This window comes from Cannabis sativa, chromosome 9 (assembly GCF_029168945.1).
Source record: "Cannabis sativa cultivar Pink pepper isolate KNU-18-1 chromosome 9, ASM2916894v1, whole genome shotgun sequence".
Classification (NCBI taxonomy): domain Eukaryota; kingdom Viridiplantae; phylum Streptophyta; class Magnoliopsida; order Rosales; family Cannabaceae; genus Cannabis; species Cannabis sativa.
The window spans coordinates 45,333,379-45,359,431 of record NC_083609.1 but is presented as its reverse complement, the minus strand read 5'-3'; the positions used below and the strand labels follow the sequence as shown (position 1 = coordinate 45,359,431).

Genomic DNA, 26,053 nt, shown 5'->3' with positions numbered 1-26,053 from the left:
GAGGGCGCAGTGGGGTGCATGTCAGAATCAGCCAGTACTCCGGTTAGTGGCGGAGCTCCTACCCCTCCTGCATCAGGCTATAGCAGGGGGAGTAGTGGTTCGGCCATTGATCAGAGGAAGAGGGCACCCGCTGCTTCCGGTGGCTCGAGTCAGAACAAGAGGTTCCGGGGGAACCAGAACAGAGGGAGTCGTCCTGGTGGTACTGAGACCCGATTCTCCTATCCCGAGTGCCCTAGCTGCAAGAGGCATCATCGGGGTGAGTGCAAGGGTCAGGGATGCTTTCACTGTGGCATGCCCGGACACTTCAAGAGGGAATGTCCCCAGCTCCGACCAGAGGCACCAAGAGCTCCAGCGATACCCACTCCAGCCAGGGTATTCGCTATCACGCAGGCTGATGCAGATGCCAGCCCATCAGTTGTTACAGGTCAGATTTTTATTAACAACTCGCTTTATTCAGTGCTGTTTGATTCTGGGGCTACACATTCTTATGTGGCGGCCAGAGTCTTTAGTAAGTTGGGTAGACCCTTTGATAGATATGAATCAGGGTTTGGAACCCTGTTACTCCGGAGAATTGGTTATCTCCAATAGGTGGATTAGGTCTATGCCGATCAGGATAGATGGTAGAGAGTTAAGCGCTGATCTGATAGAGATGAGCTTAGTCGAATTTGATATTATTTTAGGAATGGATTTCCTATCTAAATATTCGGCGAGCATTGACTGTAAAAGGAAGATGGTGGTCTTCCAACCGGAAAGTGAAGAACCGTTTGTATTTGTGGGTTCGGTTCAGGGATCTCGGATCCCGGTGATCTCGGCTATGTCAGCGAGAGAATTATTGCACGGCGGGTGCTTAGGGTTTCTGGCCGTGGTGGTGGACACCACTCGGCCAGACACCATTCGGCCAGAGGACATCAGAGTGGTTCGGGAATTTTTGGACGTTTTTCCCGAAGAACTTCCAGGGTTACCACCTCAGCGGGAGATTGATTTCGTGATTGACTTGGCACCAGGGGTGGAACCGGTTTCCAAAGCCCCGTATAGGATGGCTCCAGCTGAACTTAAGGAATTAAAGATTCAGCTCCAAGGGTTGCTTGACATAGGGTTCATTCGGCCCAGTGTGTCACCCTGGGGAGCCTCGGTCTTGTTCGTCAAGAAGAAGGATGGATCTATGAGGATGTGCATCGACTACAGGGAATTGAACAAGCTGACGGTGAAGAATAAATATCCATTACCTAGGATCGATGACTTGTTCGATCAGCTTCAGGGGAAGACGGTCTTTTCTAAGATTGATCTCCGTTCGGGTTATCATCAGTTGAGAATCCGAGAGGAGGACATTCCGAAGACGGCTTTCCGCACTAGGTATGGACACTACGAGTTTCTGGTTATGTCATTCGGACTAACCAATGCTCCTGCAGCATTCATGGACCTGATGAATAGAGTATTCAAGGATTTCCTCGATATCTGTGTGATTGTGTTTATCGACGACATCCTCGTGTACTCTCAGTCAGAAGAGGAGCATGAGTTACATCTTCAGATGGTACTGCAACGACTTCGAGAACATAGACTTTATGCCAAGTTCAAGAAATGTGAGTTCTGGTTGTCCCAGGTGTCCTTCCTAGGGCACATTGTGAGTAAAGATGGGATCAAGGTGGATCCCGGGAAGATTGAATCCGTCAGGGATTGGCCGAGACCGAAGACAGTGACAGAGATCAGAAGCTTCTTGGGATTAGCTGGGTACTACCGTAGGTTCGTGGAGGGGTTCTCCAAAATTTCAATGCCCCTAACCGAGCTTACAAAGAAGAATCAGCGATTTATCTGGTCAGATAAATGCGAAGCTAGTTTTCAGGAGCTGAAACAGAGGTTGATTACTGCTCCGGTACTAGCTTTGCCTTCGGACAAGGAGAAGTTCGTAGTCTACTGTGACGCATCCAAACAGGGTTTGGGGTGCGTATTGATGCAAGCCGATCGGGTTATCGCTTATGCCTCCCGTCAGTTAAAGGATTATGAACAGCGATACCCGACTCATGATTTAGAATTGGCCGCAGTGGTTTTTGCACTGAAGATTTGGCGGCATTACCTTTATGGGGAGAAGTGTGAGATCTATACCGACCATAAAAGTCTCAAGTATTTCTTTACTCAGAAAGATTTAAACATGAGACAAAGGCGTTGGTTGGAATTAGTGAAGGATTATGATTGTGAGATCCTCTATCATCCCGGAAAAGCCAATGTTGTGGCCGATGCCCTGAGCAGAAAGGGTCCCGGGCAAGTAGCTAGCATGGTTCAGATCTCACCTCGGCCTAGCAGAGGATATGGTTAGATCCAGCATTGAGTTTGTGGTAGGTCAGCTTCACAACTTAACGCTGCAATCTGATCTGTTGGAAAGAATAAAGGTTGCTCAGATGACAGATCCGGATTTAGTGAAGATCCGAGATGAGGTATTGGCTGGTCAAGCCAAAGACTTTTCAGTGTCAGACAGTGGGATGCTTTTGTATAAAGCCAGGGTTTGTGTTCCGAGCAGTGCGGAACTTAGAAATGAGATCTTTGAGGAGGCTCATTCTACTCCATATTCTCTGCATCCCGGCACCACCAAGATGTACCAAGATTTGAAACCGTACTTCTGGTGGAGCGGTATGAAGAAGAATTTGGTAGAATTCGTATCGAGATGCCTCACTTGTCAGGAGATCAAGGCTGAACATCAGAGACCAGCAGGGTTGTTGCAGCCTCTAACCCTACCAGAATGGAAATGGGAAGATATTGCGATGGATTTTGTGGTCGGGTTACCTAGGACCACGGGTATGTATGATTCCATCTGGGTAGTGGTGGACCGATTTACGAAATCTGCACATTTTCTGCCGGTCAGAACAACATTTACAGTGGATCAGTTGGCAGAGTTATATGTCAGGGAGATAGTGAGACTTCACGGGGTACCGAAGTCTATAGTTTCGGACAGGGATCCGAAATTCACCTCCAAATTTTGGCAAAGTTTGCAACGGGCAATGGGTACGAAGCTGAAATTCAGTACAGCATTTCATCCTCAGACAGATGGTCAGTCCGAAAGGACAATTCAGATATTGGAGGATATGTTGAGAGCCTGTGTTATGGACTTTGAGGGTTCATGGAGTAAATATCTACCGTTGATAGAATTCTCTTACAACAACAGTTATCAGAGTACGATAGGGATGGCTCCCTATGAACTGTTGTACGATAGGAAATGTAGATCCCCTATCCACTGGGATGAGACAGGGGAGAGGAAATACCTAGGTCCGGAGTCAGTTCAGCGGACCAATGAGGCAATAGAAAAGATAAAAGCTAGAATGCTTGCCTCACAGAGCAGACAGAAGAGTTACGCAGATCCGAAACGTAGAGATGTTGAGTTCCGAGTAGGGGACCATGTGTTTTTGCGAGTATCTCCGATGAAGGGGATTAAACGTTTCGGGAAAAGAGGCAAGTTATGCCCTAGGTTTACAGGACCTTTCGAGATTCTCGAGAAGATAGGTCAAGTGGCATATCGGTTAGCATTGCCTCCACCTTATCGGCGGTGCACAACGTATTCCATGTCTCAATGTTGAGAAAATACGTTTCGTACCCCTCTCATATACTCAGTTATGAGAGTCTTCAGCTTCAGCCAGACATGTCATATGAGGAACAGCCAGTGCAGATCCTGGATAGAAAGGATAAAGTCCTTCGGAATAAGACCATAGCATTGGTCAAGGTTCTCTGGAGAAACAGCAAGGTGGAGGAAGCCACCTGGGAGCTAGAGTCAGATATGCGAGCTCAATATCCAGAGTTATTCAGGTTAGATTTCGGGGACGAAATCCTTTTAAGGGGGGGATAGTTGTAAAGCCCGCTTAGTTAATTTGGAAATTAGCAGTTGTTTATGTTTAATTATGAAATTATTTATAGCTATTTAAATAATTTATTACTGTTATTTATGGAATTAAGAAATGCATGATTATGTCATCAGTAGTTTTTATATTTCGCATTTCCGGTGTCCGGTATTTTGGAACTCGGCGTTTGGCTCAGTAGAAATCACAACTTAGTATGTTGGTATTTTGGGGACGGGTTTAGACATTGGGAATGTCGGGAATGGCCGGGAATTTAGAATGTCCCAAAAATACCCCTTTAGTATGATTTATGTGATTTTATGGTGGAGGGGCAAAATGGTCTTTTTGCCCCATTAGTGTTTTGTCTTATGTGAGCTTTTTATTTGAAAATTTAAATGGTTAAGTGTTTAATTGTTGGGTGAATAAAATGAGATTTTATAGCTTTTATTTCATTTTTCCCAAACTTAGAAAAAAATTGCATTTTCTCAAAGAAACTCTCTCTTTCTTTCCCTTCCATTTTCGGCCAAGCTTTGAGCAGCAAGGAGTGGGTTTTTCTCCCTTGATTTTGGCTTGTTGATTCATCATCTCTTAAGGTCCATTGCTAGCTAGGTTGGTTCTTGTCTCTCCTTCTTTAATTTCTTAAAAAAATGGTGAAAATTGATGAAATGCATGCATGATTTTGGTATATGTTGCTGCTGTGATTTTGTTGTTGATATATGTGATTTAAAGCATGTTATTTGATATTAATTGAGCTATGATGAAAGCATGTAGGTTATATTGTTAAAGCTTTGAGTTTTCTTTGCAAAAATATGATTTTTGGAGGAAATTATAGTGATTCTGTTTCTGTATTGTTGCTGTAGTTTCTAATTGTTTTCAGTGATGATTTTATGCTAGTTTAAGTAGAATTAAGCTAGTGGAATGCATGTTTAGGTGGATTTGCTCAAGCTTGAGTTTGGAACTCAAAGCTTGAGCTCCAATGGTGATTTTTGTATATGTGGTTTCTGGGTGGTTTTGATGCTTTGGATTTGTTCTAGGGATAGTTTAGAACAGGTCTGGAAAGTTTGGGAACAATTGGGGTTGAATTGGTCGAGTTATGAGAATTTTAGTTGGCTGCCTGCGAGGAACCGGAATTCCGGTTGTGCATCCGGAATTCCGGATGAGGGTTCAGTAATTCCCAGAACCGGAATTCCGGTTGGGCAACCGGTCTGCCGGTTGGGGAATTTTTCCGAACCCTAGTTTTCCTCGTTTTTAGGTTTTTAGGGGTATTGCCATGCTTTTTATCGATAGGGAAACTTTTAGTTCTTAGTTTTAGTCCCCGGGAAGTGATTTAGCGTGTCACTTATAGCGTTGTGATTTTTATGGTTTAGGAGCCAGTAATCCGCCGCTCAGCTTCAGTTCCAGTCAGGTTGACCGGCACACCTGAAATCGGAATCCAGGTAAGATTAGTATAACAGTATGCATATGTAGATTACATGTTTAGCGTGCATGTAGGAAGCCTGCTAGATTACATTAGTTATGTATTTAGGCTTCGAACCATCCAACCCTGTCACGTCGGTACAGGCTGGAGTATGACCAGCAGCCGGAGTATGACCGGTTCGACCGATCAGGCTGACACTTGGTTGGTGGTTCAGTGCTATTGACCTATCCCGTCGGTACAGGCTGGAGTATGACCAGCAGCCGGAGTATGACCGGTTCGACCGATCAGGAGGATACTTGTCAATAGTACCGTCCCCTGAACGTTCAAAACTCAGTACCATGTTGGACATGGCAGTAGTGGCTCAGTACCATGTTGGACATGGCAGTAGCGGGACTCAGTATCGTGTTGGACACGGCAGTTAGTTATGTATGATATTATTATGCTTTTCTTACTGAGTCTGTCGACTCACAGTTTATGTTCATGTGTAGGTAAAGGCAAGGCTGTAGCTGATGGACCGTGAGCGAGCTTATGAGATTGTACATGTCGGGGCGGTTAGGCCTGGAGCGTACGATCCTCGGGACAGCAAGGCTGAATTTTTGTAACTGGTCGTTAGACGACTACTATTTTGATGTAATAGTTAAACAGTGAAACTTTTGTAAATATTTTTATAATCGGGATCCCGAGTCTTTTGTAATATGTTTTACAAGTTTAATCAAAAAGCAAAATTTTAATTAATCACGTTTTTCCATAAACCTCGTTGATTAGCAACGAGCTGCACAGTACGTTTAAAAATCACGTAATACGCCTAAGGTAGTTAGGGTGTTACATCCTGCGTATCCACTTTCTCCACCAGTACATCCCCTCTTGCCACATATTCTCTGATAATATGATACTTTCTTTCTATGTGCTTACTTCTCTTGTGGCTCTGAGGTTCCTTACTGTTGGCTATAGCTCCAGTGTTATCACAAAGCAGGACTAGAGGCCTTTCCATTCCAGGAACTACACCAAGACTGGTGTAGAACTTCCTATAAGCCAGACAACCTCTTTAGCTGCTTCAGCCGCAGCTATGTATTCTGCCTCCATGGTAGAATCCAAAATCGCAGTTTGTTTAGCACTTCTCCAAACCACTGCTCCACCCCCAAGAGTAAACACCATCCCAGATGTAGATTTCCTGTCTTCAAGACATCCCTGGAAATCTGAGTCTGTATAGCCTAAGGGATTCAAAGCACCACCCTTGTAGACTAATACATAATCTCTTGTACTCTTTAAGTATTTCAAAATATACTTAACAACATTCCAATGTACCCTACCTGGATTTGACTGATACCTGCTCACGATTCCAACTGCATAGCAGATGTCAGGTCTAGTGCATAGCATAGCATACATTAGACTTCCAACTGCAGAAGCATAAGGAATTTTTGCCATGTCTTCTATCTCTTGAGGATCAGTAGGACACTGTTCCTTAGATAGATGGATACCATGTCTAGAGGGCATGTTTGCCCCTTTGGTATTGGTCATGGAAAATCTCTCAAGAACTTTGTCAATGTAAGCTGTTTGAGAGAGAGCAAGGGATCTGTTCTTCCAGTTTCTGACAATCTGAATACCAAGAACATAGGCTGCCTTACCCAAGTCTTTCATGTCGAATTGAGTGTCAAGCCATTCCTTGATGTGAGTCATTTTCTTGACATTGTTTCCAATGATCAAAATGTCATCAACATAAAGGACCAGGAATACTACTACTTGGTTTTCCTTGAGTTGGTAAACACAAGGTTCATCTTCATTCTGATGAAAGCCGTAGGTCTTGATGATCTCATCAAACCTTTTGTTCCATGAGCGAGAAGCTTGCTTAAGCCCATATATGGACCTATTTAATTTGCAAACTTTATTCTCCTGCCCAGGAAGAACATAACCTTCTGGTTGCTCCATATAGATGGTTTCTTCAAGAAGCCCATTAAGAAAGGCTGTCTTGACATCCATTTGCCAGATTTCATAATCTAAAGCGGCAGCTATGGAGAGAAGAATTCGGATGGATTTGAGCATGGCAACAGAACTAAAAGTTTCCTCATAGTCCACACCTTCTCTTTGGGTATAACCCTTGGCGACCAGTCTAGCTTTGAAAGTTTCGACTTCGCCTCCAGCACCTCTTTTCTTCTTGTAGACCCATTTACATCCAATTGGACGAAAATCTTCAGGTGGTTCTACATATTCCCAGACTTTGTTTTTTTTTCATGGAATCCATTTCTGAATCCATACCGGCTGACCATCGCTTCCGTTGCGGACTTGCCATTGCCTGTTTAAAGGTCAATGGGTCGTCATCAATACCGTCACCAACGACCATATTGATTTCACCATCCAAGCCATAACAAGACGGTTTCGTAGAAACCCTCCCACTACGACGAGGAGCGGTGACTTTCTGAACAGGAGCTTTAGTAGTTGTTTTCTCAGTTGCTACAACTGAGGGAGTGGGATGTTCCTCTTCTTGAGTAGAAGAAGATGGTACATTTGAAGGAACAGTATCTGTGAGCATTTCCTCTAATACAATTTCACTTTTCGGTTTGTTGTCTTTCATATAGTTGTCTTCAAGGAAAGTAGCATTTGTAGAGACAAACACTTTGTTATCCTTGTGACTATAGAATAGTCCACCCCTAGTCTCTTTAAAATTTCCGACAAACATGCAAACCTCAGTTCGCGATTCCAGTTTGCCTTCTTTCTTTCTTAAGACGTGAGCAGGGCACCCCCAAATCCTATAATGGCGCAAACTAGGTGTGCGACCATTCCATAGTTCGACGGGTGTCTTAGGGACTGCTTTAGATGGAACAACATTTAAAATATCGTTTGCCATTTGAATAGCATATCCCCAGAAGGACGTAGACAGAGTTGAGTAACTTAGCATAGACCTAACCATTTCTAAGAGAGTGCGATTTCTTCTTTCTGCAACTCCATTCTGCTATGGAGTGCTAGGGGCAGTATATTGGGATTCAATTCCAAGTTCAATTAAATGATCTCTGAACTGCATATCCATATATTCTCCACCCCTATCAGTTCGCAAGATCTTTAATGTTTTACCTAATTGGTTTTGAGCCAAAGCATGAAATTCCTGAAACTTTTCAAACGTTTCAGATTTCTTTTGCATTAGGTAAAGAAAACTATATCTAGAGAAATCGTCAATGAAAGTGACGAAATACTCATAACCTCCTCTGGCTTTTATATTTAGCGGTTCACAAACATCTGAATGTACTAACCCTAGGGGTTCTTCGGCACGCTCTCCCTTTACAGAGAAAGAACGTTTGGTCATTTTTCCTTCTAGGCAAGACTCGCAGACTGGCAGCTCTCCTAAGACGACATTTTTCAATGGACCGTCTTTGGTTAGCCTATTGAGTCTATCAAAGCCTATATGACCTAAACGTAAATGCCATAGATAAGTTTGATCATCATTATCAATCTCTTTTCTCTTAAGGCTTCTAGGTTTAGCTACATTGAAAAGTTCAGTATTTAGTGAGATTTGATTATCAGGTCTTAAAACATAAAGCCCTCGTTCCATGTTTGCAACACATATATGAAATCCATTACGAGAAATTGAATAATTTGAACTCGAAAAATTCAATATATAAAATTGTGTCTGTAAACATGAAACACTAATCAAGTTTCTACTAAAATTAGGAATATATAAAACATTCTCTAAAAGTAAAAACTTCTTAGAATTAAACTTGATTCGGGCTGTTCCTCTTGCTTTAACTGATACCAACTCGCCATTTCCAACTTTAAGCTTTAACTCATCCGGTGAAGATTCTCCCAAGTTTCAAGCAAACCGCAATGAAGAACATACATGGTTAGTAGATCCAGAATCAACAATCCAGGAGGATTTGTCGTTCTCTAAAACACATGATTCAAATACAAAAGCATCACCTTCGTTTGAATTGTCTAGAAGCCTGGGACATTGTTCTTCTTTATGTCCCTTTCCATTACAATTCGCACATAGAATATGATGTCTGATAATTGTATTTGATGAAGCAGCTTTGTTAGAGCCCTCATGCTTAATCTTCTTCCTCTGATTAAAGCTTGCAATGCTAGGAGGTCTCATTGCAATCAGATCCCGCTCATGGGCCCTCAACTCAGACTCGAGTTTGTCCATGTCGGAGGAGTTAGGATTGTTCAATAGATAATATAGAACAAAACTGTTATACTCCTGAGGAAGACTATAAGGTATGAGTTTTACCCATTGTTCCTTTGATAAATCAATTCCTAGTAGATTTGCCTTTTGGAATTTCAGATTCATCAACAATAGGTGCGAGTTAATGCAACTACCAGGATGCATTTTCACACTATTGAGTTCTTTCGCAAAGATACTAACTAGGAGTGGATCGGGATGAGGGTTATTCATATTGGCACTACAACATATCAATAAACAGAAGTAAGATTTTGGTTCTATAAATTCATACACAGGTTCAGAAAACAAACAATCACTTATGTTATAAAAATACTAAATCTAACATAGTTTATATTCCAAGGTTTCCAACGAACTGATACAGTGTCCCGTTTAGGCGAGAGTCAAAGCATCATCCATTGAATAGAGTTGTCAATTCATCTAAAATGTCAAACATTCTAGCAACCTTTTATTCGATCAAGATTGGAATTCAACGTTGTCCCGTTTAGGCGAGAGTCAAGGCAATTCTATCTTATGAGCTTCTACCATTGTTTCGCATTCTTATAAGTCTTACATAGTCGCCACCATTAGGGTGGTCATGAACCATATAAATAAACCTATAAGAATACTTATCTTTCGAGATTAAACGACGCTAACTTGCTAATGAACGTTCCTCCATTAGGGACGATTACTCACTAAAACAATAGCTATGTAAAACCAACAATGGAGATCGAATTTCTCTTTGATTAAAGCTCATTATTTAAACATGTATTTTGTTTAATCATTTATATTCCATATCTCAATAATGAAATATTACAAATTAAAGTAAAAACTTTAATTAAATTTCAAAAATGGAATAATTTTGAAAAATATCTTATTTAAGTTGTTTAGAAAATCTAAATACCCAACTTAAAATATTCTTCAAACAATGACTTAATTAAATATTACCAATTAAGTAGTAACCACTTAATTTAGAAGATATTCCATTTTAAGTTCCCATATTTAGAAAATATCAACTTAAAAAATATCTAAAGAATCTTAATAACCAATTGCCAAAATTCCTCAACTTAATTTATAATAGGTAATTCAAAAATATTCAAATCCAAGTTGATTTGATAGATTTAACTAAATCTCAACTTAAATAGGAATATTTAATGAAATTATAAAATTAAGATTCAGAAAGAATTTATATGGTTATAATTCCATATTTAATTAAAAAACAAGAAAAATACATATAGCTTTCCAGAATATGACTATTCAAACTATGTTTTTCTTAAATTAATTTCAAGGAACAATGAAATTAATTATGTTGCTAATCAATATTTTATTAGGTGAAACTAATATAAATAACCTAGCACAGTTATCCAAATCAGGCAAATGGGCCTTCACAATTGGGGTTGTTCATGTGAGGGGGGGCTGGGTCCAGTATGTCGCACCCACTTCTAAGGCTCCCAACTCTCACACAAGGCCCAAAAGAGAGGAATTTAACCTTACAATGAATAACTGTTATTAATTGAATAGGCTCACAACTAAATGAGCCTAAATAAAATCTATCAGTTATGATATTTTATTTAGCAACAACCACCTATATGTATCTATAATAGAAATTAAACATATAGGCTCACACAGGCATACACATTTGGATGGATCCTATCATGTTGCTAGGTCATACACAGATGAAAGAAATTTGTAAAAATTACCTGTTACAAATTATTTACTTGATCTATCGTCAATTGAACATTTGGTTAAAACTAGATCATCTGATCTATTATCAAGTTAACCAAGGCAATTTAGATCAAGCAATAATAGGTTTTAGAAAACTTACAAACAATCTAAAACACATACTCCTGCAACAAGGTTAGATTTGGATAGTTGGATGTAGGATTTATTTAATTTTAATCATTTATTTCGAAAAATAAAATAAAATTAAACCTACTATTTTGAAAAATTAGGTTTTGGGTAACCTAAATGTCATTTCAAAATAAATTGCTAACTTTCTTTTTAAATTTCATGTTATTTAATAAATTAAATAATAAAATAGAAAATGGTAAATACATACCCTTTTCTTGTTTTACAATTTAATTTAATTAAAAAATAACAAAATTTAAAAGTTAACAAAAATACCTTATTTCCTCTTTTAAAATTATCATGATTATTGTGATCTTATTTTAATTAAGGTCAAGTTACCAAAAAAAAATTATTATCTGACCTTAAAAAAATAAAATAATCAAATTTTAAAGGAAATAAGAAAAAGGTAAGCAAAACTTGATTTTTTCCTATTTTAAAAATCAAATTACACTAATATCTAAAATTAATTTTAAAAATTAAAATTAATTTATTTCTGATAATTAGATTTGAAATTTGAAAAAAAAAATCAACATACAAAACTACACAAAAAAATGAAAAATCGAAAAAATTGGAAAATTGGATGAACTGTACGGATGGCATGCTGTGCATGGCCATCCGCACGCGGATCTGGGTGCATGACCGAGAGATCACGGCGCAGGGAGGCTGCAAGCAGCCATTCCGCGCGCGTGATCATGTTGCTCGTCACCCCGATTTTTCCAATTTTCAAAAATTCATAACTAATTCAATTAAATCGAAATCGAGTTCTGTGAAAAAGTAAATTGCTTAGAATTTTCCAAACTATCCAACAAAAATAATTACAGAATAAAAACAGTAACCATTTTTCCCAGAATTCACAAACAACATTCAAACATCAATATGACACTCAAAGCAACATGATACCATCCAAAAAACAAGCAAATCGTTTTAAGTCCAAATTTCTTGCAAGCAAATCAATTACCATGGCTCTGGTGCCAGTTGATGGAAATTATTTTACCAGAAACTTAGATCTACTCACAAGTATGTTGATTTAACAACCTAAATATGAACTTCTAAAACGATATGAAATTAAACACATAAGAGTATCAGAAATCTTACAGTGATTGCAGCGGAATATATATGTCTCCTCCCACTCAGATCTCTAACCCTTGATTCCTTTCTGTAGCAGAGTATAATCAAGATCTGAGCCCGAAAGTCCTTCTTTGTTATCTCTGAAATCTACACAGCCTTCCTCACTATGATTGAGGTATTACTTGATGTGTGTGGGCACTACTCTAGCACTCATACATTTCGAAACAGTGAAGGAATAGAGAGAGAGAGGGTGGCGGCTCAGAGAGAATTTTCTGAGAGAAAATTCTTTCAGAATAATGCTGTGAAAAGCTTTTCAGTTGTACAGATGTCAGAAACTCTGAAGCCTTTGCCTTCTATTTATAGAAGACCACCAAGGGCTATGATTGACATTTTGAACTGAGAAAATCAAAGGGAAAAGGAAGGTAAAGGGCCGGCCTAGGCAATGTGGAAACAAGGCTTGCCTCTTTTCCAACTTTCCTTTTCCTACACTTGATAGTTTCCCTTTTTGTGAAAATTTGCCAATTTCATTGTTCAACCATATTAATGATAAATCTAATTATTTAATAATTAAAAATAATTATCAAATAATATATTATCATTTATTTTATTAATAATGAAACTAATTAAAGTTTCCTAATTAATAAATATGCCCTTCAAAATCTCTATTTACTGTTTTTGCCCTTAATGAGTGCTAAATTCTCAAACTGACAAGTCTATCTTGAGAATTTTTAATTGATTAATTAAAATCAATTAAATGAGTCCTACAAGTAATATCATCTCAACTAGTGAGGGGACCATGGGTCTATATATCCGAGCTTCCAATAAGCAGATCTAGAATTTACCACTTAAATTCACTGACTTATTAATTCTTCGTTGAATCCACACATAGAACTCAGAATTGCACTCTCAGTATATAGAATGCTCTATATGTTCCACCATATAGACACATTATTAGTTATCCATTGTTATAATCCTAATGTGATCAATGATCCTCTATATGGATGATCTACACTGTAAAGGGACTTAAATTACCGTAACACCCTACAATGTATTTTATCCTTAAAACACTTAACCCTATATAAATGATATTTCAACTAAGTGAAATGAGTACTCAATCATTTATCTCGTTTGGTTAAGCTCGAAGGAAATCACCCTTTGCTTACTATTCGCCAGATAGAAGCTATAGATTCCATATTTATGTTAGCGCTCCCACTCAATCGCACTACCGTGTTCCCAAAATGTATGTATTGCCCAGACTAAAGTTTTAGGCTTAACTAACAAATCAAAGAACACGAATAACACTCTTGAAATTAAGCCTAACCATATCAGGATTTAGATCATGTGATCTAGGATCAACTTATGATATTGAATTGAATAGATGTTTACGGTAAGTTTCAAAATCTAATTCAAAGTTCAATATCGGTCCATTCCAATGCATACTCCATGCATCCAACCTGAGCTTTACTTTAACCTATGTTCTGGAAAGAACATAACATTTCTCCAAATGTAAGTAAACTCTGTTGTAGATTGTCATATCAGTGAAACCCAGTGTTCTGATAAATCTAGGAATACTTTATTCACATAGTCATGTTTATTTTCTACTGTGTTGACAACACAATAAACATGTTCAAGTATGTGAAAAGGGTTTGGATGAATTTATAAATCAAATAGACAAGCAATTGATTAAGTGAACCAAAACTTACACAAGTGAATGAAAAAATACTTCTGTCACTTTATTGATATAGAATAATCTGGATTACATTGAAACAGAGTTTTATTTAGGGCATAAAACCCAACACTATGGAGGCTGAGGCAAGCAGTGCCTGAGAGTCATCTGGAACAGGTTTTGGTGTATTATTGCTTGGCTCACCTTGATAGCTAAGATCAAATCGATGGAAGCACTTAAGAGAAATGTGGCCAGCTCTACCAAAGACTTGGCATATAGGACGATTGCCACCACGATTGTTAGGGTTGGAACGTCCTCCTCTGCCTCGTGCACCATTGGAGGATCCTCGACCACGATTAGTGTTGTTAGAAGGTGTAGAGGAGCTACTTGCTTTCTTTAAGGCAAAGGCGTAATTGGCTGTTAGATTTTGAAGATCCAAGGCAGCAATAGAGTGTTGTTGTTCAATTCGCATTTCTTGTGTTTGCAGCAAGAATTGAACCTCAAAGAGAGTGATAGCGTGTTTTGTAGTAAGAGCAACTATGGCAGAATCATATTCACTACCAAGACCCTCAAGAATGTATAATATGAGTTCATCATCGCTGATTGCATGACTAGCAGCATATAATGCGTCAGCCAAACATCTCATCTTTAGGATGTATTCATCCACAGGTGTAGAACCTTTCTTCGTTGACTGAAGCATTCCACGAAGTTGCAAGACTCTAGCTCGAGATTGATTTGAAAATAGCTGGATCAGAACATTCCATAGTTTTGATGAAAAAGCACACCTCGCAACGTGTCCTCACATAGCTTCTGAGATGGAGTTGAAGAGCCAACTCATCAAGAATTGATCCAAGCGCATCCAGTCAGCAAGATTTGGATTAGGGATGAATCTTGAAGCATCTGTAGGATCTGGAACAGTGGCTGGGGGCTGCGCTCTAGCACCAGTGAGGAATCTTTCGAGTTGATGGGCGCAAACTGTCGAAAGAACTTGAGATCTCTAGTAGAAGTAATTAGCACGATCAAGACAGAGATTCAGAGGAACAATATAGTTTGGTATAACTTGAGCTGCAGCAGGAAGATCAGTGATACCAGTAGCAAAGGTGGAACCAGCAGCTCTAGGAGCAGAGTTTGAAGTGGACGCCATTGATGAATGCTTGAAGAAGAAGGAGAGGAAGAAAGAAAAAAAAAATGAACTTGAGCCTCCGATACCAAGTTGGAAAGATGAGATATGGTGAATGAGCGAGTTAACTTCTGAATAGCTAAAGCTCACTAAGTATTATTTATATAAACTTGAATAAAATACAATTATGGTTACAATTGAAAGTTGTTACAAAGAAGTAAAGTAGCAAATATTATATATGGATGTTAGCAAATAACTAACTTATAACTAACCCAATACAGTTATACACATTCACTAACATTTTCTTTTGATCAAGTTTTTCAGCAAGTTTAATGAGATAGTTTTTATGAACATCTAAGGGAGAGTTTTATGAAATATTATATATGTATGTCCAAATCACTAAATCAATTATCACCATTAATGTTTGATTGTATTTTTTTTTATTATATTGATTTAGTTTCCATTCTTTTAGTCATATTTTCATATAAATATTGTTGAACTACTATAGATTATGAACCAAGATCAATACTTTATTTAGAGTATCACAAACAATATAAAAACACATACCTCCCATGCTTGCATTTTCCCTTTTGCTATGACACCAAATTCTTCAATGTATCCCAAGATGGTAGAAGAGGACCCTATGAGAGCAAAACCCTTATTCTCATCACCACACACACTCTCTACTCATACTAAATACATATTAACCCTTTTATATCCAACACTTAACCCTAAGGGGTTATATTAGGCTTATTGGGCTAATGAGTATAATTAGTGGTGGACTATAATTTAATGGGCCAATTATAGTTTTAGGGTGCTCCCATGTGCCTCTAATACATTTATTAATTATTAACCATCCCATTATGGTAGTGAATAAATATTGGGCACATAGTTAATGATTGTGATTATGGTATTATATTAGTCCACAAATAAATAATTCTAACATTCTCCCACTTGGACAATATAATCAACCACCATAACATTGTCTACCACACATAAGGTAACCAATAAAAACGTACATAATATCATATCGACGGGATACATATACTATGTATGAATTGACCTTAAAGACATTTTAATTCAATAACAATCATTAACAATCAAACCAAACATGCATGAGATACAACAAAATTGAGACTATGCGCATTCATCTCCTTTTGTACCTGTCACTTCAGTAAACAACATATGCATGTTCAAAATACAAGTCATGAGCATTCCATACAAGATACTAGCATGTTCAATACATAATAGAAAAACTCCCACTGAGCTCAACAGCTAGGCTTCTAACAATCCCATTCGAGCAACATGCTCCAAAAATACACATATGGGTAAGCTTTTCGTTAGTGGGTCTGCTAACATGCCAGTGCCAGGCGTGTATTCAATGGAAATAAGAGACTCTGTAACTTTATCTTTAACAAAATAGTACTTTATGTCAATGTGTTTAGAACGGGAATTACTTCTAACATTTCTAGAGAAAGCTACTGCTGTGGAATTATCACAATATAATTTCAGCGGCCTCGAGATAGAGTCCATAATACTCAATGCTGAAATGAAGTTCCGCAAATATTGCCTGACAAGTAGCCTCATAACAAGCCATATACTCTGCCTCCATTGTTGAGGATGCTGTGAGTGTCTGTTTGACACTTTTCCACGAAACAGCTCCTCCAGCCATCATGAAAATGTAGCCTGATGTGGATTTCTTATCATCCACGCATCCTGCATAATCGGCGTCACTAAACCCAACTATATCAAGAGTGTCAGCTCGCTGATAAGTCAACATATGATCCTTGGTACCCTGAAGATACCGCATGACCTTCTTAGCCGCTTTCTAATGGCTAAGTCTAGGATCACTCAAGTATCTACCCAACACGCCAACAACAAAAGCAATATCAGGGCGTGTGCATACTTGAGCGTACATCAGGCTACCCACAACTGACGCATAAGGAACCACTTTCATTTCATCTCTCTCTCTCTCTCTCTCTCTCTCTCTCTCTCTCTCTCTCTCTCTCTCTCTCTCTCTCTTTGTCATTTTGTGGACATTGGCCCTTTGAGAATTTGTCACCTTTCACTATTGGTGCCTTTCCAGGTGAACAAGTATGCATATTAAATCTTTTCAAAATCTGATCAAATGTAAGTTCTCTGAGACAATCAAAGAATACCTTTAGTTCTATCCCGAAGGATCTGTACCCCAAGTACATATGAAGCCTCACCAAGGTCTTTCATATCAAAATGATCAGATAACAATTGCTTTGTCTCAGACAACAGATTTTTATCATTAGAAGCAAGCAAAATATCATCAACATATAGTACCAAGAAGATGATGCTGTTCCCACTGACCTTCATATATATACATTGATCAACTTTGTTTTCCATGAAACCATTTGCAGTGACAACTGCATCAAACTTGAGATACCACTGTCTTGATGCTTGTTTAAGTCCATAAATAGACTTATTGAGCTTGCAGACCATATGCTCCTTGCCAGGCTCCTCAAAACCAACAGGTTGAGTCATGTAGATATCTTCATAAAATCTCCATTTAGAAAGGCAGTTTTCACATCCATTTGTTCAAGTTCCAAATCAAAATGAGCAACCATAGCCATGATGATTCCCAAAGAATCTTTGGTAGAGACAGGTGAGAATGTTTCTTTGAAATCAATACCTTGTCTCTGGCTATATCCTTTAGCAACAAGTCTAGCCTTATACTTTACTGGCTGCCCACTTGAATCATATTTGATCTTGTAAACCCATTTGCACCCAATTGTCTGCAACCTTTCGGTAGGACAACTAAATTCCATACTTTGTTTCACGACATGGAACTTGACTCATCTGTCATTGCATTCAACCATAACTTAGATTGAGGACTCCTCATGGCTTCTTGATAAGTAACTGGTTCAGAAGCATCTCCCACAACATAATCATGTTCTTGCAAATAGACAAGGTAGTCATCATGAATAGCAGGTTTGCAAGCTCTCTCTGATCTTCTTAACACAACTTCACCACCCTCAATATTAGGAATTTCATCTTGCATTTGATTCTGAGGTTCATCATGAGCTTCTATTGGAATTTGTTCAATCACGGGATCAATAGTAGGAGCGGAAGCGGAAGCAATAGGTACAGGGACATAAATACGTTCTTCCCTGAACACAATTTCTCTTGACCCTTGACTTGAACCAAATTCATCTTCAAAATAGACAGCTCTATCTGATTCTATCACCCTGGTGGTGTGAGAAGGACAATAGAATCTAGAACCCCTCGAACCAATAGTGTAGCCTACAAAATAGCCACTAATAGTCTTCGGATCAAGCTTCTTAGATTGGGGGTTATAGGGCCTTACTTCAGCTTTACATCCCCAAACATGAAAATGACGCAAACTCAGTTTCTTGCCTGACCACAATTCGTATGGTGTCTTTGGAACAGACTTGCTAGGCACTTGATTCAAGATATAAATAGCAGTCCTTAATGCCTCACCCCATAAAAATTCTGGCAAGCTAGAATGAATCAACATACAACGTACCATGTCAAGAAGTGTGCGATTCCTTCTTTCAGCAATTCCATTTTGTTGGGGTGTCCCTGGCATTGTATATCCTGCATCAATACCACATTCCAGCGAGTATTTGGCAAAAGGCCCGGGGTTCCTTCCAGTTTTATCATAACGCCCATAATACTCTTCACCTCTATCAGAATTGACAGCTTTAATCTTCTTTCCCTTCTGAAGCTCAACATTCGTCTTGAAAATCTTGAAAGCATCTAAAGATTCAGATTTTTCACGAATGAGCTCAACATGGCCATATCGGGAAAATCATCAATGAAGGTGATAAAGTATTTATAACCACCCATAGCAGGTGGAATAAAACGCCCACAAATATCAGTATGAATAAGCTCTAACACATCTGAACATCTTTCTGACTTACTCTTTCTAACCTTGGCAGTCAACTTTTCTTTTATACAATCAACACAGGCAGTAAAATCAGAAAGATCAAGATCTTGAAGCACACCATCTTTCACCAATCTCTCCATTCTATCTCTAGAAATATGGCCTAAACGTTTGTGCCAAAGCATGGAAGATTTCAAATCTGATCTTGCATGTTTAGAACCAACAACAACATTAAGAGAAGAAGAAGAAGGACAAAAGGGAGAAGTAATAGGAACAACATCAAGCAATTCAAGCTTATATAAGTTTCCACATAAAGTTCCATTTCTAATCAACATAGAGTCACGATACAAAGTCAGTTTTCCAGTTCCAAAATGAAGACTATAACCTAGTCTATCCAAAATAGATACAAAGATCAAATTCCTCCTAATAGAGGGTAAATAAGCAACATCATGCAACTCCAAAAAATGCCCAGTATTCAGCTGCAGATTAACAGTCCCAAAAAATTCAACTCTGACTTTAGTATCGTCTCCCATGTACACATACTCCTCCAACCTACTCGGCCTTCTTCGACTTGTCACTGCCTGCAAAGAATTCGTAACATGAATTGTAGCACCAGTATCTAACCACCAAGTGTTTGAGGGCACATCAATAATATTGGATTCCAAACAAACCATCACAAGACAATTACCTTTCTTCTCTAAGTGAGCTTTGAGCTTTCGGCAATCAGCTTTTTTATGCCCGAAGCATTGACAAAAGTTGCACTTCCCTTTTCCCTTTGAAAAACTCATTCTTATGACCAGTTGAAGAAAAGCTTGCTTGTCCATTTCCCTTAGGATTGGTGGCTTTCTTCTTATGAAACCTTTGGTCACTAGAGTTGTTGGGAGTGAACTTTCTCTTATGAGAATTGTTAGGATTGGTCACCATGGAGATACTTCTTGCTCTCCCCTTTTTCATGTCCTCTTCTTCTTTGGCAAGAATAGCAGTCATCTCCTCAATGGTCCACTGCTCCTTTTGAGCATTGTAGCTTGATCTGATCGAATCAAATTGAGAAGGAATGGTTTCCATTACAAACCACACCATGTAATCCTCACCAAGATCCAATCCCATGCCCTTAAGCTTCTGGTAACAACCCACGAGCTTGTCGATGTGAGCTCTAATGTCACCCGTATCAGCATAGTTAGTGCGATGGAACAAAGTTAAGCACTCATTTTTCTCATTCTTTGAGAACTTCTTATACTTTTCCTTAATGGCAGCAAGAAAATCTTTTGCATTTCCAGTTTGAGGAATACTATCACGAATGGACTCATCCATGTGATACCTCATAAGCATAAAACAACAACGATTGGAATGCTCCCAATCCTCATAGGACTTCTTGTCCTTTTCAGTGGCATCATCAGCGGGTTTAGGCGGTGCATCCATTCTCAAGGCCAAGTCCACTCTCATAAAAATCAAATTTAGCATGAGGGATTCAACCCACTGCTTGTGGTTGGTTCCATTTAGCATCAACATGGCAGAGTTTCTTGGAACGCTTAAAGCTGAATGAGAAACAAGAGCAATAACCATTAAATGCATGCTATAACAAAATCATGTCATTTGTGCTCTTTCTCTGATAAATAAATGATCGCAAAATAACAAATGATCATCATGTATGCTAGAGTTCTTAGACAAATAAATAAAGTAGAACTCATACACAGGTAAGAACAATCTATTAAATATTGTAATCAAATACATTAATTTACTATCGAAAGGATAGATAAACTGTGATTCATAATATTTAATAAATTTTCTTCACCATATTAAGCATCCTTAGCAAGCAATTATTATCGATAGGATAATTAATTACTTATAAGGATCTTAATGTTATTTTGGAGGAAGATACAATATTTAAATAAATTAATATTTAAATGTTTCTCATTACCAAACAATTTCCATGCTTAATCTTACGATAGGCAAGAAAATAGGCACTAATTGTAAAAATAAATCACAAATTTTTTGCCACAATACTAAAATTATCAACCAAGTATGAATAAAATTCATGCAATTAGTATTATACATACCAAGAAATAATAGATAATTAAAAATATGAAAAATGGCCCAAAATGGGCCGTGCACGCGCCCCCACGCGCCCCATGTGCCCGCTGCCTTTTGATAATTTTTTTTTTAAAAAAATAGCCATGGTCGTACGACATGTCGTTTGGCCAAAACGACCCACAGACAGAGGGCTTCAAATGACAAGTCGTTTGCACTAAGGGGGCATGGATCCGAACGACACGTCGTTCGAAGGGCTGGGTTGAAACTCCAAAAACGACACGTCGTTTTTTGAAGGGATGAAGCACTATGACAAAACGACATGTCGTTTTGCCCGACAGAGGCGAAAACGACAAGTCATTTTTTCATCATCCCTGTCGACCAGAATTTCCCAGACGGGTCCGTGGGTCTGAAATTCGGATCGGCGCGACCCCGTTCGTGACCTGGCCATATCTCCCACATCCAGCCACCAAATTCGACGCCGTTTGAGGAGTTTTGTTCCATTTTCAACCCTCTATTATTTTCCAATACCCATTTAATTCAAAAATACTAAATAATAGATAAAACATTTTGAGCCCGAAATGGGTTTTCCTCTATCAATGAGCTTTATAAAAAACTTGATATTTTACTATAAAATCATATAGCAACAGCCCCAAATATTAAGAAAAAACCCATTCTACAACATTTAATCTCACATTACCCATTAATAAACATATTAATCCGAAAAGAAAATAAATCATAAAACAAAAAAAATGGGTTAAGTTCATGAGCTCTAAAATCAAATATACTAGCTCTTGATACCAATTGTTGAACTACTACAGATTATGAACCAAGATCAATACTTTATTTAGAGCATCACAAACAATATAAAAACACATACCTCCCATGCTTGCATTTTCCATTTTGCTATGACACCAAATTCTTCAATGTATCCCAAGATGGTAGAAGAGGACCCTATGAGAGCAAGACCCTTATTCTCATCACCACACACACTCTCTACTCATACTAAATACATATTAACCCTTTTATATCCAACACTTAACCCTAAGGGGTTATATTAGTCTTATTGGGCTAATGAGTATAATTAGTAGTGGACTATAATTTAATGGGCCAATTATAGTTTTAGAGTGTTCCATGTACCTCTAATACATTTATTAATTATTAACCATCCCATTATGGTAGTGAATAAATATTGGACACATAGTTTTTTTTTTGAAGAAAAGCGTACGTGCGATAGATGAAAAAACTGTTAGACCTCACGGTCATTACAAAGTATAGTTTCGGGCAAGGAGGAAATAGGCACAATGCCAAACCTCTGATGAGAAAACGCCCACTTAGCCACATTATGGGCCATAAAATTACAGCGTCTACTAACATAATCAAAGCTACAACCAATAAAGAAAGGGGAGGTGATTTTACAAAAGGAGACGAAGTTATCAATCTCCCAACGGGACTCCTTCCCATTAAGAGCATTGATTACCACCCTCGAATCACTCTCCAGAATAAGATACTTGACACCTCGAACTTTTGCTTCCTGAAGGGCCAGACAGCACGCCATTGCTTCCCCACAGAGAGCACTGGAAAAATCTATCTTAGAAGTAACCACCCAGATCACCTTGCCAACATGATCCCTTGCTACCACAGCCGCACACATGGTATCCAATCCCACTCTGATGTCACAGTTCAGTTTCAACCAATCCCGTGGGGGGGGGGGGGGCGCCACATCTCCGTTGGACACGGTATGGGGCAAGGGAGCAGGAGAGCATGATGATCTGCAAAAGAAAACTGAACATAGTCAATACATTTAACAATATCTGCAGGACAATTATTATGTACCTTATCATTCCGAGTCCGCCATATTGTGTCAACTATCAGCGAGGCATATAGGAAAACCTCTTGGACATTCAAGCCTTTTTTGTTTAGATCCCATAAGAATTTAACCCAATCCCACACCCGAATCCCAGTGTCACAAAAGGGATAAATACCCCAAGGAGAGGACCGCCAAAGGTGAAAGGCGAAGTTACAAGATAGGAAAAGGTGCTCCATAGTTTCTATTTCCGTTCCACACAGGGGGCACCTCTCATCTTCAATAGGAAATCTCCTACTTATAGCCGAGCGGATCGGAAGGGCTTTAGAAAGAATACACCACCAAAGGACCTTGAGCCTCTCAAGTATTTTGCAATTCCATAGTTTATTCCACATGGAGGGGGCCACCTCAATTGGATTCATTCTCTCCTCGGCCAGAGCACGATAGGCTGATTTACAGGAGAACCGACCATTACTTTCCAAGGTCCAGAACCAGCTGTCTTTGCCCGTGCCGGTAGGGTTTCCTCCCTTGAGGATTGCGGAGACAGTATTACGATCGAAAAAACAATTAAGCTTTTGGATGTTCCATCCACCGTTAGGCTCTAATAACTCAGCAACCTTTGACTCTCTATTCTGAACCGGCCCCACCGGTATTGGAGTAAAACCTTTTAGATGAGGAATCCAAGGATCAGACCAGATGTTCGTCTCCTGACCCTTAGTAACAAGCCTGCAAGCACCTTTTCGAATAATAGATTTGGACTTAGTCACATTTTTCCAAAACCACGAATCAGAGGGCTTCGGATCACACTCTAGGAAAGATTTGCCTTTCAGGTATTTGGCTTCGAGGATACGGCAGCATAAAGAATTATTCCCTGAAAGGAGGTTCCATCCCCATTTAGCAAGGAAAGCCTGATTCATTTCTTTGGATTTGCGAAAACCTAGGCCTCCTACCGACTTAGGAAGGCAAAGTTTATCCCAGGCTTTTAGGTACAAACCATGGTTCCCCTTCTCCGAGCCCCACCAGAAATCACGCACCAGCCCATCAACCTTAGCTGCAAGTCGGTTAGACAGCTTGGTAGTTTGCATAGCGTACAGAGGCAAAGATAACCCCACCGACTTTATAAGAATCGCTCGCCCCGCTTTGGAGAGCGTCTTTGCCTTCCAACCATGAAGTTTCTCAGTCAGATTATCCAGAATGAAGTTAAAGTCAGCGTCTTTTTGTCTTGATCTGAATAAGGGGAGCCCAAGGTACTTAACGTTACCTTCTGGTGATCCAACTCCCAGCGTTTCCTTGATCCTCTGTTTCATAGCATTAGGGGTATTTTTACTAAAGAAAATAGAGGTCTTCATTTTATTTACCTTTTGGCCTGACCAAGCACAAAACTTTTCAATGCAGTCCCAAAAGCCTTTGGCCTCCTCTAAATTGGCTTTGCCCACAAGGATTAGATCATCCGCAAAGAAAATGTGAGAAAGCGTCGGGCCTCCTCTACTTAACCTGATTCCACTTATGGTTTTTGAGTTAAGGGCATCCTCTAAAAGTCTAGAAAGACTTTCCGCACCCCAGATGAACAGGTAAGGGGACAAAGGGTCGCCTTGCCTAAGACCACAAGAGGGAATGATCTTTCCAACCGATCCTCCATTTATGCAGACATTAAGGGAGGTGGTGGCAATGCATTGGGAAACCCAAGATCTGAACTCTTGGGGAACCGCAAAGCATTCCATAACATGATCGATAAAACCCCAGTTCATCTTGTCATAAGCTTTCATTAGATCAATCTTGATTGCAAACAAACCTTCTTTGCCTTTCTTTCTATTAAAGGTGTGAATTATTTCCTGGGCGATCACATTATTATCTTGAATAGCTCTGCCTGGAACAAAAGCAGCCTGGGTAGGGCAAATAATCTGAGGGAGCAGGGGTTTGATCCTGTTTGCAATTATCTTAGAGATTACCTTGTAGACCACATTGCACAGAGAAATTGGGCGGAAGTGGTTTGGTCTTTTCGGGTTTTGCACTTTGGGGATCAGGACGATATTAGTGGCATTAATTCCTTTGTGCATACGCCCAGAATTGAAGAAGTTGGAAACTGCATCACAGAAGTCAAACCCCACCGAATCCCAGTAGTGTTTAAAGAACAGAACCGACATACCATCAGGGCCTGGAGCTTTATCACTGCTCATCGCAAACAGTGTATTTCGTATTTCCTCAAGAGAAGGCTTTCTGGTGAGGTCAGTCTGTTCATCCAAGGACAGGCGATTCCTGACAAGGCTCGTGCAATTAGGAGCAAACACATTATCAGAAACCCTAAAGATGCCTTGGAAGAATTCCATGAATTCTTTCCCAATGAGCTCCCTGTTAGATATCCACACATTATCTTTGTTGAGGATGCTTTCAATGGCTTTCCTTCGGCCTCTGATAGAAGCCGTCAGGAAAAAGAATTTAGTGCACTTGTCCCCATCTTTCAGCCAGGAAATTCTAGCTCTTTGTTTCCAATACACTTCTTTCCTAGCCCGGACCTCGTTAAGAGATAATCGAAGCTCCCTTTCCATTACCCAATCTCTAGAGCCCGCAGGCCGCTGCTGGATACTATCCAGTCTTTTTTCGAGATCACAGATTTGGACATCTAAATTTCCAAACTGGGTTCTATTCCAATGCATAAGAGCGACCCGAGTAGCCCCAATCTTCTTAAAGATTCTGGCTGGAGCCCATGGAAAGGAAACAGACTTCCAAGCAAAGTCAACCACCAGTTTACTACGCTCATCCCTAGTCCAGGCTTCCTCAAACCTAAAATTTCTTTTGACATTCTCCCCCAAACCCCCAGAAAACAAACACAGAGGGCGGTGGTCAGAGTTAGCAGTCACGAACGGAACGAGAACGACCTTCGGAAAAATCCGGACCCAATCACCATTAGCAAGCCCTTTATCTAAAGCCGACTTGACATGGTTAGTCCCAGACCGGTGGTTATCCCAGGTCAATTTGTCTCCTTGGATGGGCAGAGAAATAAGCCCCCGGGTATTCACCAGATTGGAGATTATAGGAATAAATTGGTCTCTACCCTTTGAACCCTCTCGCTCTGAGCTACTAAGGACAAAATTAGTGTCACCCAATACAAGCCACGGACCACCATACCGATCCCCTATCTTCATTAGTTTCTCCCAGAACGCTTTTTTTGCATGAAAATACGGAGGACCATAAACACAGGATAGGAGCCAAGGGTACGAGGGGGGGTCCGAGAACACTAAACCAGATATATGATTACGGGAGCA

The 26,053-nt window shown here is 39.4% G+C and overlaps 2 protein-coding genes across 2 annotated transcripts; both read right to left on the bottom strand.

Moving 5' to 3' along the window:
• Positions 1 to 14,073: 14,073 nt before the first annotated feature.
• On the bottom strand, positions 14,074 to 15,105 carry LOC133031422 (uncharacterized). The gene is made up of 3 exons (XM_061104916.1): positions 15,022 to 15,105; positions 14,765 to 14,958; positions 14,074 to 14,680 (listed from the first exon to the last, which is right to left on the bottom strand). The coding sequence occupies exons 1-3, from the start codon at positions 15,103 to 15,105 to the stop codon at positions 14,074 to 14,076; spliced, it is 885 nt and encodes a 294-aa protein (XP_060960899.1).
• Positions 15,106 to 19,240: 4,135 nt separating this feature from the next.
• On the bottom strand, positions 19,241 to 20,688 carry LOC133030750 (uncharacterized). Its single transcript, XM_061103581.1, has 2 exons — positions 19,644 to 20,688; positions 19,241 to 19,536 (listed from the first exon to the last, which is right to left on the bottom strand). Exon 1 carries the CDS (start codon positions 20,525 to 20,527, stop codon positions 19,688 to 19,690), a length of 840 nt encoding a protein of 279 aa, XP_060959564.1. The 5' UTR covers positions 20,528 to 20,688; the 3' UTR covers positions 19,241 to 19,536; positions 19,644 to 19,687.
• Positions 20,689 to 26,053: the final 5,365 nt, after the last annotated feature.

Coding starts and splice junctions, on each gene's coding strand:
- LOC133031422 (XM_061104916.1), bottom strand. CDS start 15,105: ATGGCGTCCACTTCAAACTCTGCTCCTAGAGCTGCTGGTTCCACCTTT. Junction 14,959..15,021: donor ATCTTCCTGCTGCAGCTCAA/GTTATACCAAAC, acceptor TACTTCTACTAG/AGATCTCAAGTTCTTTCGAC. Junction 14,681..14,764: donor AACTCCATCTCAGAAGCTAT/GTGAGGACACGT, acceptor ATCTCGAGCTAG/AGTCTTGCAACTTCGTGGAA.
- LOC133030750 (XM_061103581.1), bottom strand. CDS start 20,527: ATGCATTTAATGGTTATTGCTCTTGTTTCTCATTCAGCTTTAAGCGTT.